The sequence below is a fragment of the Vipera ursinii genome, assembly GCF_947247035.1.
Source record: "Vipera ursinii genome assembly, chromosome: 3".
NCBI lineage: Eukaryota > Metazoa > Chordata > Lepidosauria > Squamata > Viperidae > Vipera > Vipera ursinii.
This window is the reverse complement of record NC_139516.1, coordinates 165,965,433-165,980,053: the sequence shown is the minus strand read 5'-3', so window position 1 is coordinate 165,980,053 and position 14,621 is coordinate 165,965,433. Positions and strand designations below refer to the sequence as shown.

The following is a 14,621-nucleotide window of genomic DNA, read 5'->3' as shown; positions in this document are numbered from 1 at the left end:
GGAGCTCTGCGGAAGCCGGCACCCTCCACGAGGTTTGGGGCTTCCTTGGTCCAGGACTCGGAGCTCACCAAGTGGGGAGGACTGGGCAGCAAGGAGGAAAAGGAAAATCTCCGCAGCCGTCGATGGTCTCCAAACCTTGGCCTGGCCAACAGGGTTTCCTCTCCAGGTAGGAGGGCGGTGGCTGGATTTTGATTTTCCATGCACCCAATTGGCGGCCCTCAAGGTAACCCAAAAAGCCAAGCCGGGACATTGATCTCATACTATAAATCAAGACCGCCTCTTTATCAACAGATAAAGAGGCTCACGCTCAGGAGAAGGATCTTGGTTGGGACTAGGTCCCACAGCCCTAGGGAGATCTGAGCTGCCAGGTGGGGGAAGGGTCTTTTAATTCAAGCAGAGTCAAGTCTCCACCGCCACTCTGTGCTGGACATGGACCCTTGGTTGGCCACTCAGTAGAGGTCAGACCGTTCTCCCCTAGCTGGCAGGAAGGCTGAAAGCGCAGCGGAGCTCCCTTCCAGCGCAATGTGAAGTGTTGGCTTTAAATCCAGTGACTATGAGAACTCGCCAGGCAACTGGGTGGATACAACAAGCAAGAGTCCGGTGAACCACGAGGATGACCCCAACCAAAATTTCTGACATTTCCAACGTCTGTCTTTGGATTTGTCAAATGCTGTAATTCACCCCCCACCCCGACCTCCCGTTGATGGAGAAAGATAGTGGGAAGAGACTGGAGCTTCTTCCCCCTTTTCAGTTGATCTGAAGCTGGTCCATTGACTTCAGGCTCCAGAAGACACCTGGTTTGAGTTTCAGTTTAAATTCAGTAGCCTCTGGTGGAAGGTTTGCCCAACAAACTCTATTAAACCTTGCAAGAGGAAGGACTGGAATATCTATGACTCATTTCCCAGCAAGCCTGGTCTGCAAAGCTTAGACTCTCCTGGACACAAGTAAAAGTTCCAGTTAATTTCTTGGGAAAGAAATCTTACAGCTCCTTTCCAAATGGCTTAGATTGATTGGTGATCATGGTCTACTTACATTTGCGGAATAAATTTCACACAGGATCCAATCTGGGATGCCATTTCACACAATTAATGGGAAGGGAGCACAAATAAGCAACCGCTTATTTGCAACCTCATAACCACACTGAGTCAACTCAAATGTGGTAAGTAGATACCGCATGCAAGAGTGGAGGAGAAGGTATAAATCCCAAATAAAATGACTGCACCTCGGTTTATTTAGGTGATTTTGGAGAAAGGTGAGAAAAAGTGAGTTCCCAGATGCACTTCCCAGTGGCCCTTATTTCTTACAGCAAAGATTTATTGATTTCCCCATCTTTTCCGCACACATCTTTGGGATCGAGCTGAAAAGGAACACACACACACACACACACACACACACACACACATATATGCTTCTTTTCTGCCTCAGTAGGCTCTCTTCCTACTCGGAAAGAGACCTGTCCCAACCTCTGGAGCCAAGGGTTTGTTTCATCCTAGGCAAGTGCCTGGGCGCGGCCAGACTACCCCACAGCCCCCGTGGGGAGGAGAGAGAGAAGAGGAAGCTTTGGGTTCGGCCCAGGACTTGAGCCTTGGGAGAATCAAGGGCTGCGTTCCCACAACCTGGCAAACCCAGATTGTTGGGGGCAATAAGCTGACTTTGTAATAATGCCGCTTGGGGACACCCCCCCCCCCGAAAGCCCTAATAAGCAGGCATATACATGGAATGAAGGCTATTGCTAAGCACATTGATTTGTGCTTTAGATTGTAAGCCGCCCTGAGTCTTCGGAGAAGGGCGGGATATAAATGGGATTAAACAAAAACCCTGGTTGATGGCGTTCCCTCCTTTTTCTGGTTCCCTTGCCACGAAAGAAGGCATAGAGAGACCTTTGGAATGAGTCGGTCTAACGTGGCGGGAGCTTTGCCTTGAGAGAGCTTTGCCTGCCAGCACCAACCCCCTCTTAGCCTCCCCCCCAACTCCCGCTTTCTCTCTCTGGGCGCTGGTCCTGCCCCTCTTCCTTGGCACGTTAGGCGCCCAGGGGGAGAGTTTTTGGTTCTTCCCGTTTTGAGCGCAGATCTAGGGAGCCGAAGCCCCAGGACGCTTCCGCCGCCCCAAGCGGTGGCCCCCAAGCGGTGGCCTTTAGAGACGGGTCAGACACAGCGGCAAGGACTCGCTACTCCTTCTGGGCTGCATGGAGGCATTAGAGACCAGGGGACAATTTGCGGAACTGTATAAAAGTTCTTCAAGGAAACGATTATTTCCACTTTGGGATCATCGCAGCCATCCGACAACTTTACGTTTTGATCGGATTTAAGTTCCCACCTCTTGTCACTAAAACGCCATTAAAAAAAGAAAAGAAAAGAACTTTACAGGGAAGCTAATTGCTGCTGAGTTAATTTTCCAGATCCCACTTTAAAAAACTTGACTACTCATTAAAAATAATATCAGTGACTTTTGAAGGGAGTGTAATCGCAGCTACAGGTTAATACACATGCATTCCAGTACCAAATGTGTGCTATCCTAAAACAAATTCAATCTTTGTTTCGGGTGGCATTTTTAAAGAGAAACAAAACAATGATTTATCGATAATTTTTAGTGCGAGTTTTCTGAAAATGAACATCTCCAGAGTGAACTACATTTTCCATAGTCCATTGTAGTAGCTGAAGGATCTGGACAACTGCCTTTTTGAAATTTAGGGAAACCCGACTAAGAGCCTCCATTCCATTTCTGCAGGCTTTGGGATAATTAATATTTAAATGTTTGGATAATTAATGTTTTAATTACAGGGCAGCTTCTTTATTTTCTGAAGATTTCTCGGAGTCTTTGATTACAGCGTCACAATAACTTGATTAATCAAATAATATGTATTTTAGTTAAAATCCATTTTGTAAGTGGTTTCAATGTTCAATTTATCCCATTTCTTGAGAGTACCTTAAATGATTTATTATGAATTATTCAAGCCAAGTAGTCAAAAATACCTGGTTTATTCTTTCAGCATCTGTAAATTGAAGTCAGTATCTGCAGATATTATTTTGGTTGTGGTCACTGTAGGGTACAGCAGTGTTGACTTTAATCACCTGGCTGATAGATGGCTTTAGAATCAAATCTGTGAAATGCCTAATCTAAATAAATCAACACAGATCCTAATACAGAAGCAAGTGAGCCTAAGGGTCACACTCTAGAAAAACTGCATTTAGTTAAAGCCAATCATACTAAAACACCTTAAATCATTTTTAGAACTGCACTATTGGGACACATTTTTAAAGAAAAGTATCTAATGTGGTAATGGGTCATTATTGCTGTTATTATTTTACAGGATTTTCCCGTGTTCTAAGCTTGCCTCTTACATGGCAAATAAAAAGTAATTTTTTTCAACTGATGATCTCCATTAAATATCCCCTCTGAGTCTGCAGCAAAGAATATATCTGGTATTTTATCACTACTATCTATCATTACTTGATTTTCATATAATTCCCTGAAGGATTTCGAAGGACTGTCACAACAACATTGTCCTGTAGAAGACCACTGTGATTTGATCATTCATTAGCAGAAAAGAGATTCAGTAGATTAAGACCACTAATTACATCCACAATTCATTTCACTTGAAGCCAGGGCCCTTCGGCTTCAGATGACCCTTGCCATATACCATCCCAGCTACAGATGTAACTCTGCCTTCTATTCAGATCTCACTACTTGACCCTTGGAATTGTAGCCTTGTATGGAAATACCAGAATTATTTATTATACCATGAATGAGGTCTTGTGGGTTAACAAGTGACTTAGTCAGATGCTCTGAGAAGGTGACAAACACTTCTGAAAGAAACAAAACCTTGAAACTTCTAAGTATTGTATGTCAGTCCAGTGTAGGACCTATAGCTGTTAAGAGTGAAAGATAAATAGTAAATGTCACTGTGACAGTAACAAACCACAGACTCAAGTTCTTGGCCACTCTGGGAGCACTGAACCTCCCCAAGAATTTTCAGTAACACCAAACTTTTATTCAAAAGTTTAGCAGCTGAGAAAATACATGTGGCAGCCAGCCCCAAGAGAAAGTAAATCCATAGTCAAGTCCCTCCAGCTGATACGCTGCGGTTTAGATTCTTAAAAGTTTGTTGCCTGAGACAGAGATTTATTTTTCAGATATTTCAGACAAATTCTGGGTGCTTTAGTAAATAAGTGCTTTTAAAAACCTTTTCAGCTAATGGAGTTGTTTCATATCTTAACTGACTCCGTAAAATGTTTAATCAGAATCCTTTCATCCATATTTCTATGTTTCTAACTACTCTGGAAGATGGGGGGGGGTGCATTTTAAAAATCCTAAATATTTCTAGGGTCTAGCATTTTTGGACACAGAATGGAACTGTGACCAGACTCCTGTGTTGTAAACTATTTTCAAAGATAATGTATGAGTCGAGTACCTTATTTATTTAAAAAAAATGTTTTCTCTTGTCATTTCATGCAGAATTATTGGTGGTTAATTATTTTGGAAATCATCCTGAAAGCCTTTTCTAAAAAGCAGGCTTGGGCATTGAGAAAGAGCAATGTTTGTTTTAAAAGCTTACTCAATCAATCAATCCGCTAAAAAAGCAGGCGGTTCACTCAACTGAACTTTAGCCAGTCGACAATAGCCTTAGGGGTTTTTTTTTTTTTGTTGTTGTTGTTAGGGACACGTCGTCTAATTGTGGAAGGACTAATTAAGAGCCCATCCCCCCACGCCAAGAGCCGAGATGGACATAAACGGTCGCGGGGAAGAAGTGAGAATAAATCTGGGATTTTCAAAAGGGGGTTATGAAGGCTTAGGCTGAGCCCGGTCGCGAGAAGGGAAGCACAGGATCCTTCCCAGAAAATGCCCCGTTGCAGTCCTAGCACAGAACCAGGTTAAGGGCACGCACTTCGCCACGTTCTGCCCAGGGAAGCGGGACCCTCTGCCTCCCGAAAAGACCCCAGCCGCTTCTTCGGGAGTTGGTGCCCTTGTATCATCCCGGGGCTTCCTCCCAAAGCGAGACGTATGAACCAGCACGGGGACTCCGGGTTCAATAAATTACCCCCTAAACCAGGGGTCTTCAAACTTGGCCCTTTTATGACTTGTGGACTTCAACTCCCAGAATTCCTCAGCCAGCAAAGCTGGCTGAGGAATTCTGGGAATTGAAGTCCACAAGTCATAAAAGGGCCAAGTTTGAAGACCCCTGCCCTAAACCCAAAAGGCCGTCCGGACTCAAGACGGATGGCGGCTTGGCAGCTGGAATGGCCTCTGTTTTTAGATGCCCCCGCGCTCTTAGGCTGAGAGACGATGTCGCGTTAAACCACCATCAGATAGATAAACGTGGTTTGAGCGAAGTTACCCACCGCTTGGGCGAGAAGTAGTTCTAGGCCGTAACGAGAGTGGTCTCCCCAAACCAGACCCGCTTCTGTCGTTCTCAGCAGCGCTTCGTGTGAAGCCGCCTTCCAGCCGAGAGGGAGGGCAACGAAAACCGCGGCGCCTGAGACTTGATCTTGCCGTTTCCCATCGCCGCGTCGGCATCGATCCTCTTAACAACACCCCTCTTCCCCCTCCCGTTTTGGGTCACCTCGACGGCGCCTACCGCCCTGCGGCGACCTTTGCCGGGCTGTCGGCAGATCCGCGGACAGCTCGGCTTCTTCGCGCCGGCTGCGGAGCTGGACAGACCCTTCCTGCGCCCGGAGCCATCTGTTGGCTAGCGGGGGGGGGGGCGAGGGGGGGGCGTCTCGGAAACTGGGGGAGGGGGACAGCAGGGCTGGGAAGAAATATACTCTGGTTAACTTTTCTTCCTTTTCCTTTCTTTCTTTCTTTCTTTCTTTCTTTCTTTCTTTCTTTCTTTCTTTCTTTCTTTCGTTCTTTCGTTCTTTCTCTTTCTTTCTTTCTTTCTTTCTTTCGTTCTTTCTTTCTTTCTTTCTTTCTTTCTTTCTTTCCTTTCTTTCTTTCTTTCTTTCGTTCTTTCTCTTTCTTTCTTTCTTTCTTTTTCTTTTCTTTCTTTCATATTTCTATGTGTATTTTCTTCCCCACGTATTTCCCGAGAGGGCGGTGGGGGGGGGGAGGAAAATACCTTGGTTGCGGTCGACCTATTTCGACAAGGAAGTCGGTGGGGATTTTCGGCTTCGAAAGAAATTCCTTTAATTTCTCCAGTAACGAAAAGAACTCGCTTCTGTGTTACTGCAGCCGAAAGTCGCGTTCGACCGCAAAGGTTAACGTTATTTTAACATCGTGGAATCTTGGGAGGAATCGAAGATCCAATAGTTTGGAAATCTTGGAAAGCCCATCATTGCTATATGGGATGCAAACTCCTTTTTTTTAAAAAAAAATGCGAGCTGGTGTGTGTGTGGAAGTGGCATTTGAAGATTGGACTCCTCATTCCGGATTCAGCTAACAATTATCTCTCTCATTAAAATTCTGTGAAATGCACTGGATGTATCATTTTTCCAAAGCTGTACTCCCCCCTCAAACATGTTAGTTTCTCATTTGAAAAGAGGGTGGTGGAGTGAATGCTGAAGGTCAATCAGTAAAATATAGGGGGTGGGGCTGGAGTAAATACAGCAATGCACCTAATTCTATATTACGTAGGATAGGAAGATTTGCTTTTTCAAATCTATATTGCTGGAACAAAGCACTCTGTCCAGGGGCTGCCTAGAGATACTCAAGGTGTGTAGATTTAATTAAACTCTTGTTAAACACGCCATTTAAAATAACTGATTATCAATGAGTGACAAGCTGTAGCCTGTAATTTCTGAAAGAAATTATATCCCATTTCCTTTTTTTTATTTATAAACAGAAGGAAAATTACCATGAGACACTTAACCTTGAACTGGTTCCTTTTCCATTTAGCCTAGTACCATCATTTACTCTGTTGGCAATAGAAAAAGAAAAGTAATAATGATATACAGTAGTATTCAGGTTTTCAGATGCAGAAATCAAAATACAGATTTGTCTCTGATAAAAAAAAACCCAAGTGCCCCAGTAATTTTATTACTTCTCATTTGCATATTGTTCTAAAACTAATATCTGGGGATACTCAGGATTATTCGTTTTCTCCCATCTGGGATTTAAAAAAACCTTGCTCTCATAAATTATTCAATTCTATTTAATTTCCTGGGTTCTCTATCTTAAAATAAAAGGACATATCCTAGCAGATTCTTAGAATGATTAAAATATTTTCAACAACAGGCTAAGCCTGTGTTAGCAAAACACAGTTGCTAGCCACATATAACAAGCTTTGCTCAGACAAACAGAACACACTGCAGTGCAGTATGGCACAATGGGAAGTTCTGCTTTACACAACATGTTGAGCTGACATCTGCATTCCCACATCGCAGTTCAACCACAAAATACCCAAACGCGTGTGAACCTCCCAAAGGTGTGCTCTTCAGATTTCCACCTGTTTTTTGGGGGACAGTAAGTTCAACTGAAATAAGTATATTTTTACTAAATCACTTGCAGCTTTATTGTAAGATTGCCTCCTTGGATATTTTTCCTCCACACAGACAACAGGACTCATAATGCTTCTTCCAAATCAACTTACATTGAACCATACATAGCCTTAATGCTGAGTTCAGGCCCTGAAAGACTTCAGAGTGAATGCCAAGGCATTTTGAATAAATTTAATGGGCAGCTTCTTATCTGGGAAAATAAGCAAAGCATCGGCTAACCTATGCAATCACCTCCCCTTTTGTTGGGGGTGGGGTGGAGTGTCTTTTCTAACACACATCTGAAAGAAAAGCAGACTCACCCCTTGCTATCTCTGCTGGCTCCACTGAGGTAAATAAAGGGAGAATCCCCCTAAATTTGCTCCTCCGTCTGGTTTTAAAAGATCTTGTGCATTTCTGGTTCCTCTTTCCCCTAAGTTTGAGGCTCACTACAGAGCTGGTCTCCACAAATATATTTCTCCCCCCCCCCAACATTAGGACTTATTCTGAAAATCATGTGGTCTTCCCTCTGAACTTATACTGATCCTGTTTCTTTGCACTGAAAGTCAAGTTGGCACTCCAAGATAATATCAGGTCTCAAGTCTGTGGTCCATGTATGGGGCTGGAGGGGGTCACTCTTTCCCTGCTTTGCCCATTCCCAGATCACCACCTATAGAGAGGGTGTTTGCTGGGGACACGAAAGGCCCCCTCCATTCACATATTTTTCATTCACTTCAATAAATCTTATCAAAAAACTTTCCACATTCCCGTTTATTGGATTATGGACTTCAGTGAAGGGAAGAAAAGGGAGAAAAACTCTAGTGAGATTTGTGGGATTCTATTAAGCACCCTGCATCCTCCAGGACCTCTCAGAGGCTGGATGCATACCAGACATTAAAACATCATTTGTAGTGCATTATGCAAAACATATTTTATTATGACTAACTACACCCGAGGCAACAGGCAAACTCTTAAAAATCTCCTCCCTCTCACAAATACTTGTGGCCTTTCTGAATTTCAAACATTGTTCCCCTCCCACCTATTTTTGCTTTTCTGTAGATATCATTCCACTATAGGTGCCATCCCAATGGCTTTGCTGATAGGAAAGGAATTTATCCCAATCACATATCCCCACTTCTGACAATCTAGATACAAGGCCCATAAAAAGAGATTCAAATACAGACCTCAACCTTCTCTTACTATAAAGAGACACAAAGACATGAGCCAGCAACCGCTTCCAATGTCACCAAGAAAAGCAAGGGGACCTGATTCTGAAGCCAGAATGCCTGAATCCCTGGAAGGTTGACAGCTGCCTCCAGATGAGTAAAAAAAAAAGTGAACATTCCCAGCTACTCTCAGTTATGGGTCTCTTCTGTGAGTGTTGAATGCAATTTGATTGCCACCAACTTTGGACCCCTTTCAGGTTGCGGTGCTTCATACTGGCCCCACTCCATTGGTGGCTGTGCTGAACCCACCACCCTTTTTCACCCAAAGAGCAATGGATAACCACTCAGATTAGATCACACTGTATCAATTTTTCTGGTGCCCAAGTGTTTAATGAAAACCGGTGGCTCATTTACACCATGCTCTGAGCAGTTTTAAATCCGCCTAAATTCTCACATTTACTCACATTATTTTGCTCACATATCTCCACGCTTTCTGCAACGCCATACGCCTCTCATTCATCCAGCCGTGCTCATAATAATCGAAACAGTGGTAAAATAGGAACAATACAACACCGAAAAGGCAAACAGAATCCCGAAAAGCAGCATCGTAAAATAAAGCCTATCAACCACCACCGGGCCCACCAGAGGGTCCCTGCATTAACTGGCAAACAAACCCGCTTTTGTCATTCTCAGCAAACCCAGGTTCTTCTGCGGAAAAGCTTCGCCCAGGGAGGACTTTTCTCTGGGGCCCCGTCTCGACAGCCCGCCAGCCCAGCCTGCCCGGGTTCTTACCTGCGCTGGACGGCCTCACGGCGAGGGTGGTGGCTCGGCCGGGCAGGCAATGCAGCAGGGAGTTGTCGAAGGGACTGGCCCAGCCTGGCGGACTGAACTGGGCGCCCACGTAGGGGCTGTAGTAGGATCCGTTCAGCGGCCGGAACTGCTCGCGCGGGCTGTAGGCGGCCGGTTCCCGGGGGGCGCCGTTGGACGCCGTGGGGCTGCCAGCTGGGTAGGAGAAACGGCCCGAGGCTGGATGGGCGCATCCCCCACCGCTGCCGCCATAGGAAGAGGACGGGCTTTCCGGGGCGCCCTGCGGGGGCCAAGCCGACGGTCCCCCGGCCTGTCCCGCGCCCGTGGGATTCTGGAGGTAGGGCAGCATGGACCCGACGCGGGTGGTCGGCACGTAGACGGGAGATCCGGCCGTGGAAGGCATGAAGCCGCCTCCGCCGCTGCCCGAGGACGTTCCGTCATAGGTGCCGCCCTGAAGGCTCTGGGAGTGAGGGTGGGCGTGCGGGTGATGGTACATGTCCTCGACGGCTGGCGGCGGCGGCGGAGGTGGCGGCGCGGGATCCGGGCTCAGCTTGGCCGAGGCGCGGCTTGACCAGATCAGTTTGTTGGCCTGATCCAGGTCCGCGAAAAGGAGCAAGTCCTCCCAGCTGGGCAGGCTCGAGGGCGCCGCGGCCGCCGCCAGAGACACAAAAGGCCCCAGCAAGGCTCGGCCTTCGGCCAGGCCTATCGGCTGCGAGGTGGAGAGAGCGCCTCCCGGCTCCTGCTTGAAGCTCCTGAGGCTGGACGGGCCCCCGCCCCCGCCGGGGGAGCAGCCCGAGGACGAGGACGGTGACGGCGAAGGGCCCGGCACTTCCCGGGGTGCCAACGGACAGGGCGAGTCGTCAGGACCGCAGCGCTTCAGCAGGCACCAGCCGCCCTCGGCCAGGGCCATCCAGCCCTGCGGCGCTGAGCAAGCCTTTCGCAGGTTGGCTTCCGCGTACTGGTCAGGACAAGCCTCTGCGAGGGGAGAGAAGGAGAGAAAAGGAAAGGCGAGTTAGCCAATTCTCATTTTCCATCGATTCCCCTACCCCCACCCCCGCTTTGCCCAACCTTCTACCTGGTCACAAACAGGTTCTCTGGGCATGTGTGGAACGCTTTTCACAGGATCGGTATACAATTCCTGGACCGCTCTAATTAGGCAGCTGGAGGGGGCAAGATCCCTTTGGCCTTCGCCCAGACGCCCTTATGCTTGAATTCACATACATGGATGGGGGCTGCCTCAATCCGCCAGAAATCTCACACCCAAGCTTGCTTTAAGGGCATCGCTGGATCCTTTTCTGCCTCCTTCCCCCCCCCCGCGCCCCCGTCTTGCTAGTGCCTCTAAAAGAGACAACGGTCCAAAGCCAATACCCCTGGGTCATCCCGAACATTTTCCCCAACCTTGGTTTTCCCGTCTGTAAAAACGGAGGCGAGCTACTCTTTTGGAGCAACTCTGGCGCACAATCCCGAAGACCCCATCGACAAGGAAAACGCGGCGCCTCAGCCAGACTAAAATCTCGAGCCGGCCCTCGCTTTGTCCCACCTCTGGATCTTCCAGGATCAAGAATTTTCCCAGAACGGCCTCAGTCTGCCTCCGAACAGGCACTCCCTCCTTTGACGTAGCTTACAGAGCGAATGAGTGACAAAAGGGGTGGGGTGGAGTGGGGGGGGGAGTGATGGCGTTGGGCCTTGGAGCGCCTCCGGTAGGACAAGCCCCGCAGCCCTTCCCGCTCTGGCTGTGCTCTTTTTTTTTTTTTCGGTTTCAGCTAATGACTCACTGGATCTCGTTCCAGGGTGAAAACAATTAGCAAGGCAAATAAGGAGGCGGGGAAGGCGTTTCAGGGTAGCCGGAGGGGCCGAAATGCAGAGCCCGACGGCCAGGTAGAGACGAAGCTCTTGGGCGGAGGAGATCACAAGCTTTAGAGGGAGAGATCAGCGAGCCGGGCTGGTTCGACCCTCCCAAAACTGGGATCTTCAAGGGGGAGCCCCCCCCCCCGGGTGCCAGTCTGTTCCACGTTTTCTTCTGTCTCTCCTTCCTTCCCTCGAGGCTGCCCAGGTTGACCCGGTCAGCTCCAAACCCCGCCGCGCTCCGGCACACCTTAGACATGGCAGCCGTCCATAATCAACAGAGCGCCAGCCCCTCTCCGCGTCCCCGCCGCCCTGCCTTGCCCTGCCTTGCCTTGCCTGACCAAGCCCAGCCCTAGCCGGAGACCTCGCCGAGAGATCGCCCGCGTTTTGAAACGCGGCGCCTCTCCTAGCGCGATCCACGCCGCGATCCGGAGGGGGAAAGGAGCGTCGCCCCCCCCCTGGGCAAAGGCCCGCGTCCGCCGGGGCTGCACCCCGCCGCCTCCGCCTCCTTCCCCGCCTTGCCCTGCGCCCGAATTCCACCGCCAGAGGCCCCCCGCGCCTCTCGCGACCCCTACCGGAGGCGAGAGAAGAGCGCGGCCGGCCGCGGAGATAAGGAGCCCCGGCGGAGTGAGGAAGCGATCGTCCTTTCCCCCCTCCCCGGGAAGAAGACGGTCCGACCTCGGCCGGCCAAGCGCGGGCTCAAGGAGCGCCCTCCTGCCCCGGCGGCACCCACCTCTTGAGCCGCGGCTCCGGAGGCTCCTCTGGGCTGCGGCTGCGGCGGACGGCGAGCTGCCAAGGCGGAGCGCGGAGCGGAGCGGCGCCTGACAGGGAGCGAGCGAGCGAGCGAGCGAGGCGCCTCCTTCCACAGCCGCGCCGGAAAAGTGCGGCCGGCCAGCCTGATTGGCTCGAGGGGACCCTAAACAAACACCCGCGCGCGCTCGAGAGAGAGAGAGAGAGAGAGAGAGAGAGAGAGGCGCGCTGTGTCAGGCGCCGGCGGACTCTCGGCGGGGATGCCAATCCCAGCGTCGGGCCCTCCCCGGGAAGGCCAGCCCGGCCCTGGGAGGAGAGGCAATGCCCAGGCCCGGGGGAGGGACGGGGGGGGGGAGCCACCCACGCGTGCGCGCCAAGCCAGGAAAGGGAGGGCGCTTGGAGCCAAATTTACCTAGAGGGGACGGCAAGGAGATGCCCTCCCCCGTTTTGGGGTGGGTCATTCTTTTTTTATTAATATATATATATATATATATATATATATATATATATATATATATATATATATATATATATATATATATATATATATATATATATATATATATATATATATATATATATATATATATATATATATATATATATATATTCTTTGTTAGCAATTTAAAATTTACACAAATATGAGCTGTCACCGGTGTGACTACTGCCTGTCGATGGCCTTCAGGTTAGGCTGACACAGGAAATAAAGATTTGTCCCATGTTTGGGGCCTAGCAAGGTAATCTAAAAATAGTTAACAAGCATTTGGCATATATATATATATGTCAGAAAACACACACACACACACACATATATATATTATATAATATATATATATATATATATATATATATATATATATATATATATATATATATATATATATATATATATATATATATATATATATATATATTATATATCTCTATCTCTATCTATCTATCTATCTATCTATCTATCTATCTATCTATCTATCTATCTATCTATCTATCTATCTATCCATGCCCTGAGTCTTCGGAGAAGGGCGGGATATAAATGGAATTAAAATAAAAAAATTAAAAAAAATGTTTGGGTTTTATTTCATGGCTTTCATTACCCTGTCCCTGCGCGAGTTGTTTTTTTTTTTTATAACGCGAAAAGATGAGGTTTCGTCTGCTCCGTTGATGGGTCAGACACAGAATTCCCCGTTTCTTTTTGTTAAGACTTTTTTTTTTTTTGCAAACGTTTTGTTCCACCGATCCTCCCCCACACGCGCTTCCCTTTTGGGGCTTTTTGGACACAATTCCAATTATTCCCAGGCGTTAATACCCGAAAGGCGGTAGAAAAGGGAGCAAGGGGGATCGTTTCCAGGGAAATGGGAGTCTCTCCTCTTTTGAAAGTTTACCAGGGTGAACGGCCGTTCAGATTTGTGCGTTTCGGAAGGGATCGCAGCTGCAAGGATTCCGCTCCGGTCACCACCTCAGTCCTCTGGTTCCTTGCCTGCGTGTCTCCCTCGTTGCCTACCCCTCTTATCTTAACGGCACCCAAACTGATAAGCCAGCGTTTCCCAACCTTAGGAACTTGAAGATGCGTGGACTTCAACTCCCAGAATTCCCCAGCCAGCTATGCTGGCTGGGGAATTCTGGGAGTTGAAGTCCACGCATCTTCAAGTTCCTAAGGTTGGGAAACGCTGTGATAAGCTGCTGGTCAGGAAAGTGACTGAAAGTTAAAAGAACTTCTTCCCTCTGGGGCGATCGAGGAAGTCTGTTTTCCAGAGCTGGTACAGAAAGGGACCCATTTGTGTCCAGGGTCGGCGGGTTTTCCGACCCGCCGCAAACCCGAATTTCGGCGAGCGCGAGTTTTGAGCGAGAGACGAAGTGGGAGAGGCTCGCCAGGTGAGCGAACACCCTCTTCGCTCGCTCTCGTACCGAGTCTGTTTCGAGCAACCAGCAATAAACAAAGGGTTAGAAGTAGAAGGGGTATGTCTTACGAAAACTGGACTGTTGCTTTCAGGGGAAAGCTTGATTGAAAGGTTAAAGGACGCGCGCATTTGTTACATTACCGCTTCGCCAAACGAAATGATTGCCTTTGAAAACCAGTCGCCCAAAGTCTAAATAATAACCTTATGGATGGAAGCGCCATAGGGACCTTTTTTTGCCTTTCGGACAAAAAAGCACATTCCGACTGTACTCAGAAAAAGAAGCTTTCGAAACCAAGGCTGGCGACACCTTTCATTAGCACAAAACCAAATAAGCAGGAGACAGCGGGCGCATTTTCTTAACTTAGAGCCCAAACAAAACGCCACAAAAACAGAGAAACTTTAGAAACTGCTGGAGGATTAAGGATTCGTATGCCAAACCTGTATAATATTTTAAAATGATGTCTCTCCTCTCAACCACCCCCACCACCACCCCCCATGGCGACTCTGCCCAGACGCGACTCTGCCAAGGAGCAGCCAGAAATAAGAAATGGAAGCCGGAGCTGGCAAAATCTAACAGCCCCAGAGCCTCCTCTGCGCGCCATCCTGTCCCTAGCTCGGAAGTGGTTGCTGAAACATTGGGCAGGGAGTCAAGGTTCAACTCCATCTACAGCCCTGGAAGTTCACTGGGTGATTAGGGCAAGCCACACTTCCTTTTAGCCTACCTCACAGGGTTATCTGCATAAAAC

At 48.2% G+C, this 14,621-nt stretch overlaps 1 protein-coding gene across 5 annotated transcripts in view; it reads right to left on the bottom strand.

Annotated features, from left to right (window-relative positions):
• GATA6 (GATA binding protein 6) overlaps positions 1–12,164 on the bottom strand; it is a 31,587-nt gene extending 19,423 nt beyond the window's left edge. The window contains exons 1-2 of one of the 5 annotated variants that reach the window (XM_083359167.1): positions 11,961–12,164; positions 9,368–10,357 (exon numbers count right to left, since the gene is read on the bottom strand). In XM_083359167.1, the coding sequence (XP_083215293.1) occupies positions 9,368–10,292 (925 nt within the window). In that variant the 5' untranslated portion in view covers positions 10,293–10,357; positions 11,961–12,164. Of the gene's footprint in view, positions 1–9,367; positions 10,358–10,457; positions 10,688–10,780; positions 10,990–11,802 lie in introns of those variants that run through there. The other 4 variants (XM_083359169.1, XM_083359170.1, XM_083359166.1 and 1 more) reach the window with 4 other exon arrangements.
• Between the last annotated feature and the right edge of the window lie 2,457 nt (positions 12,165–14,621).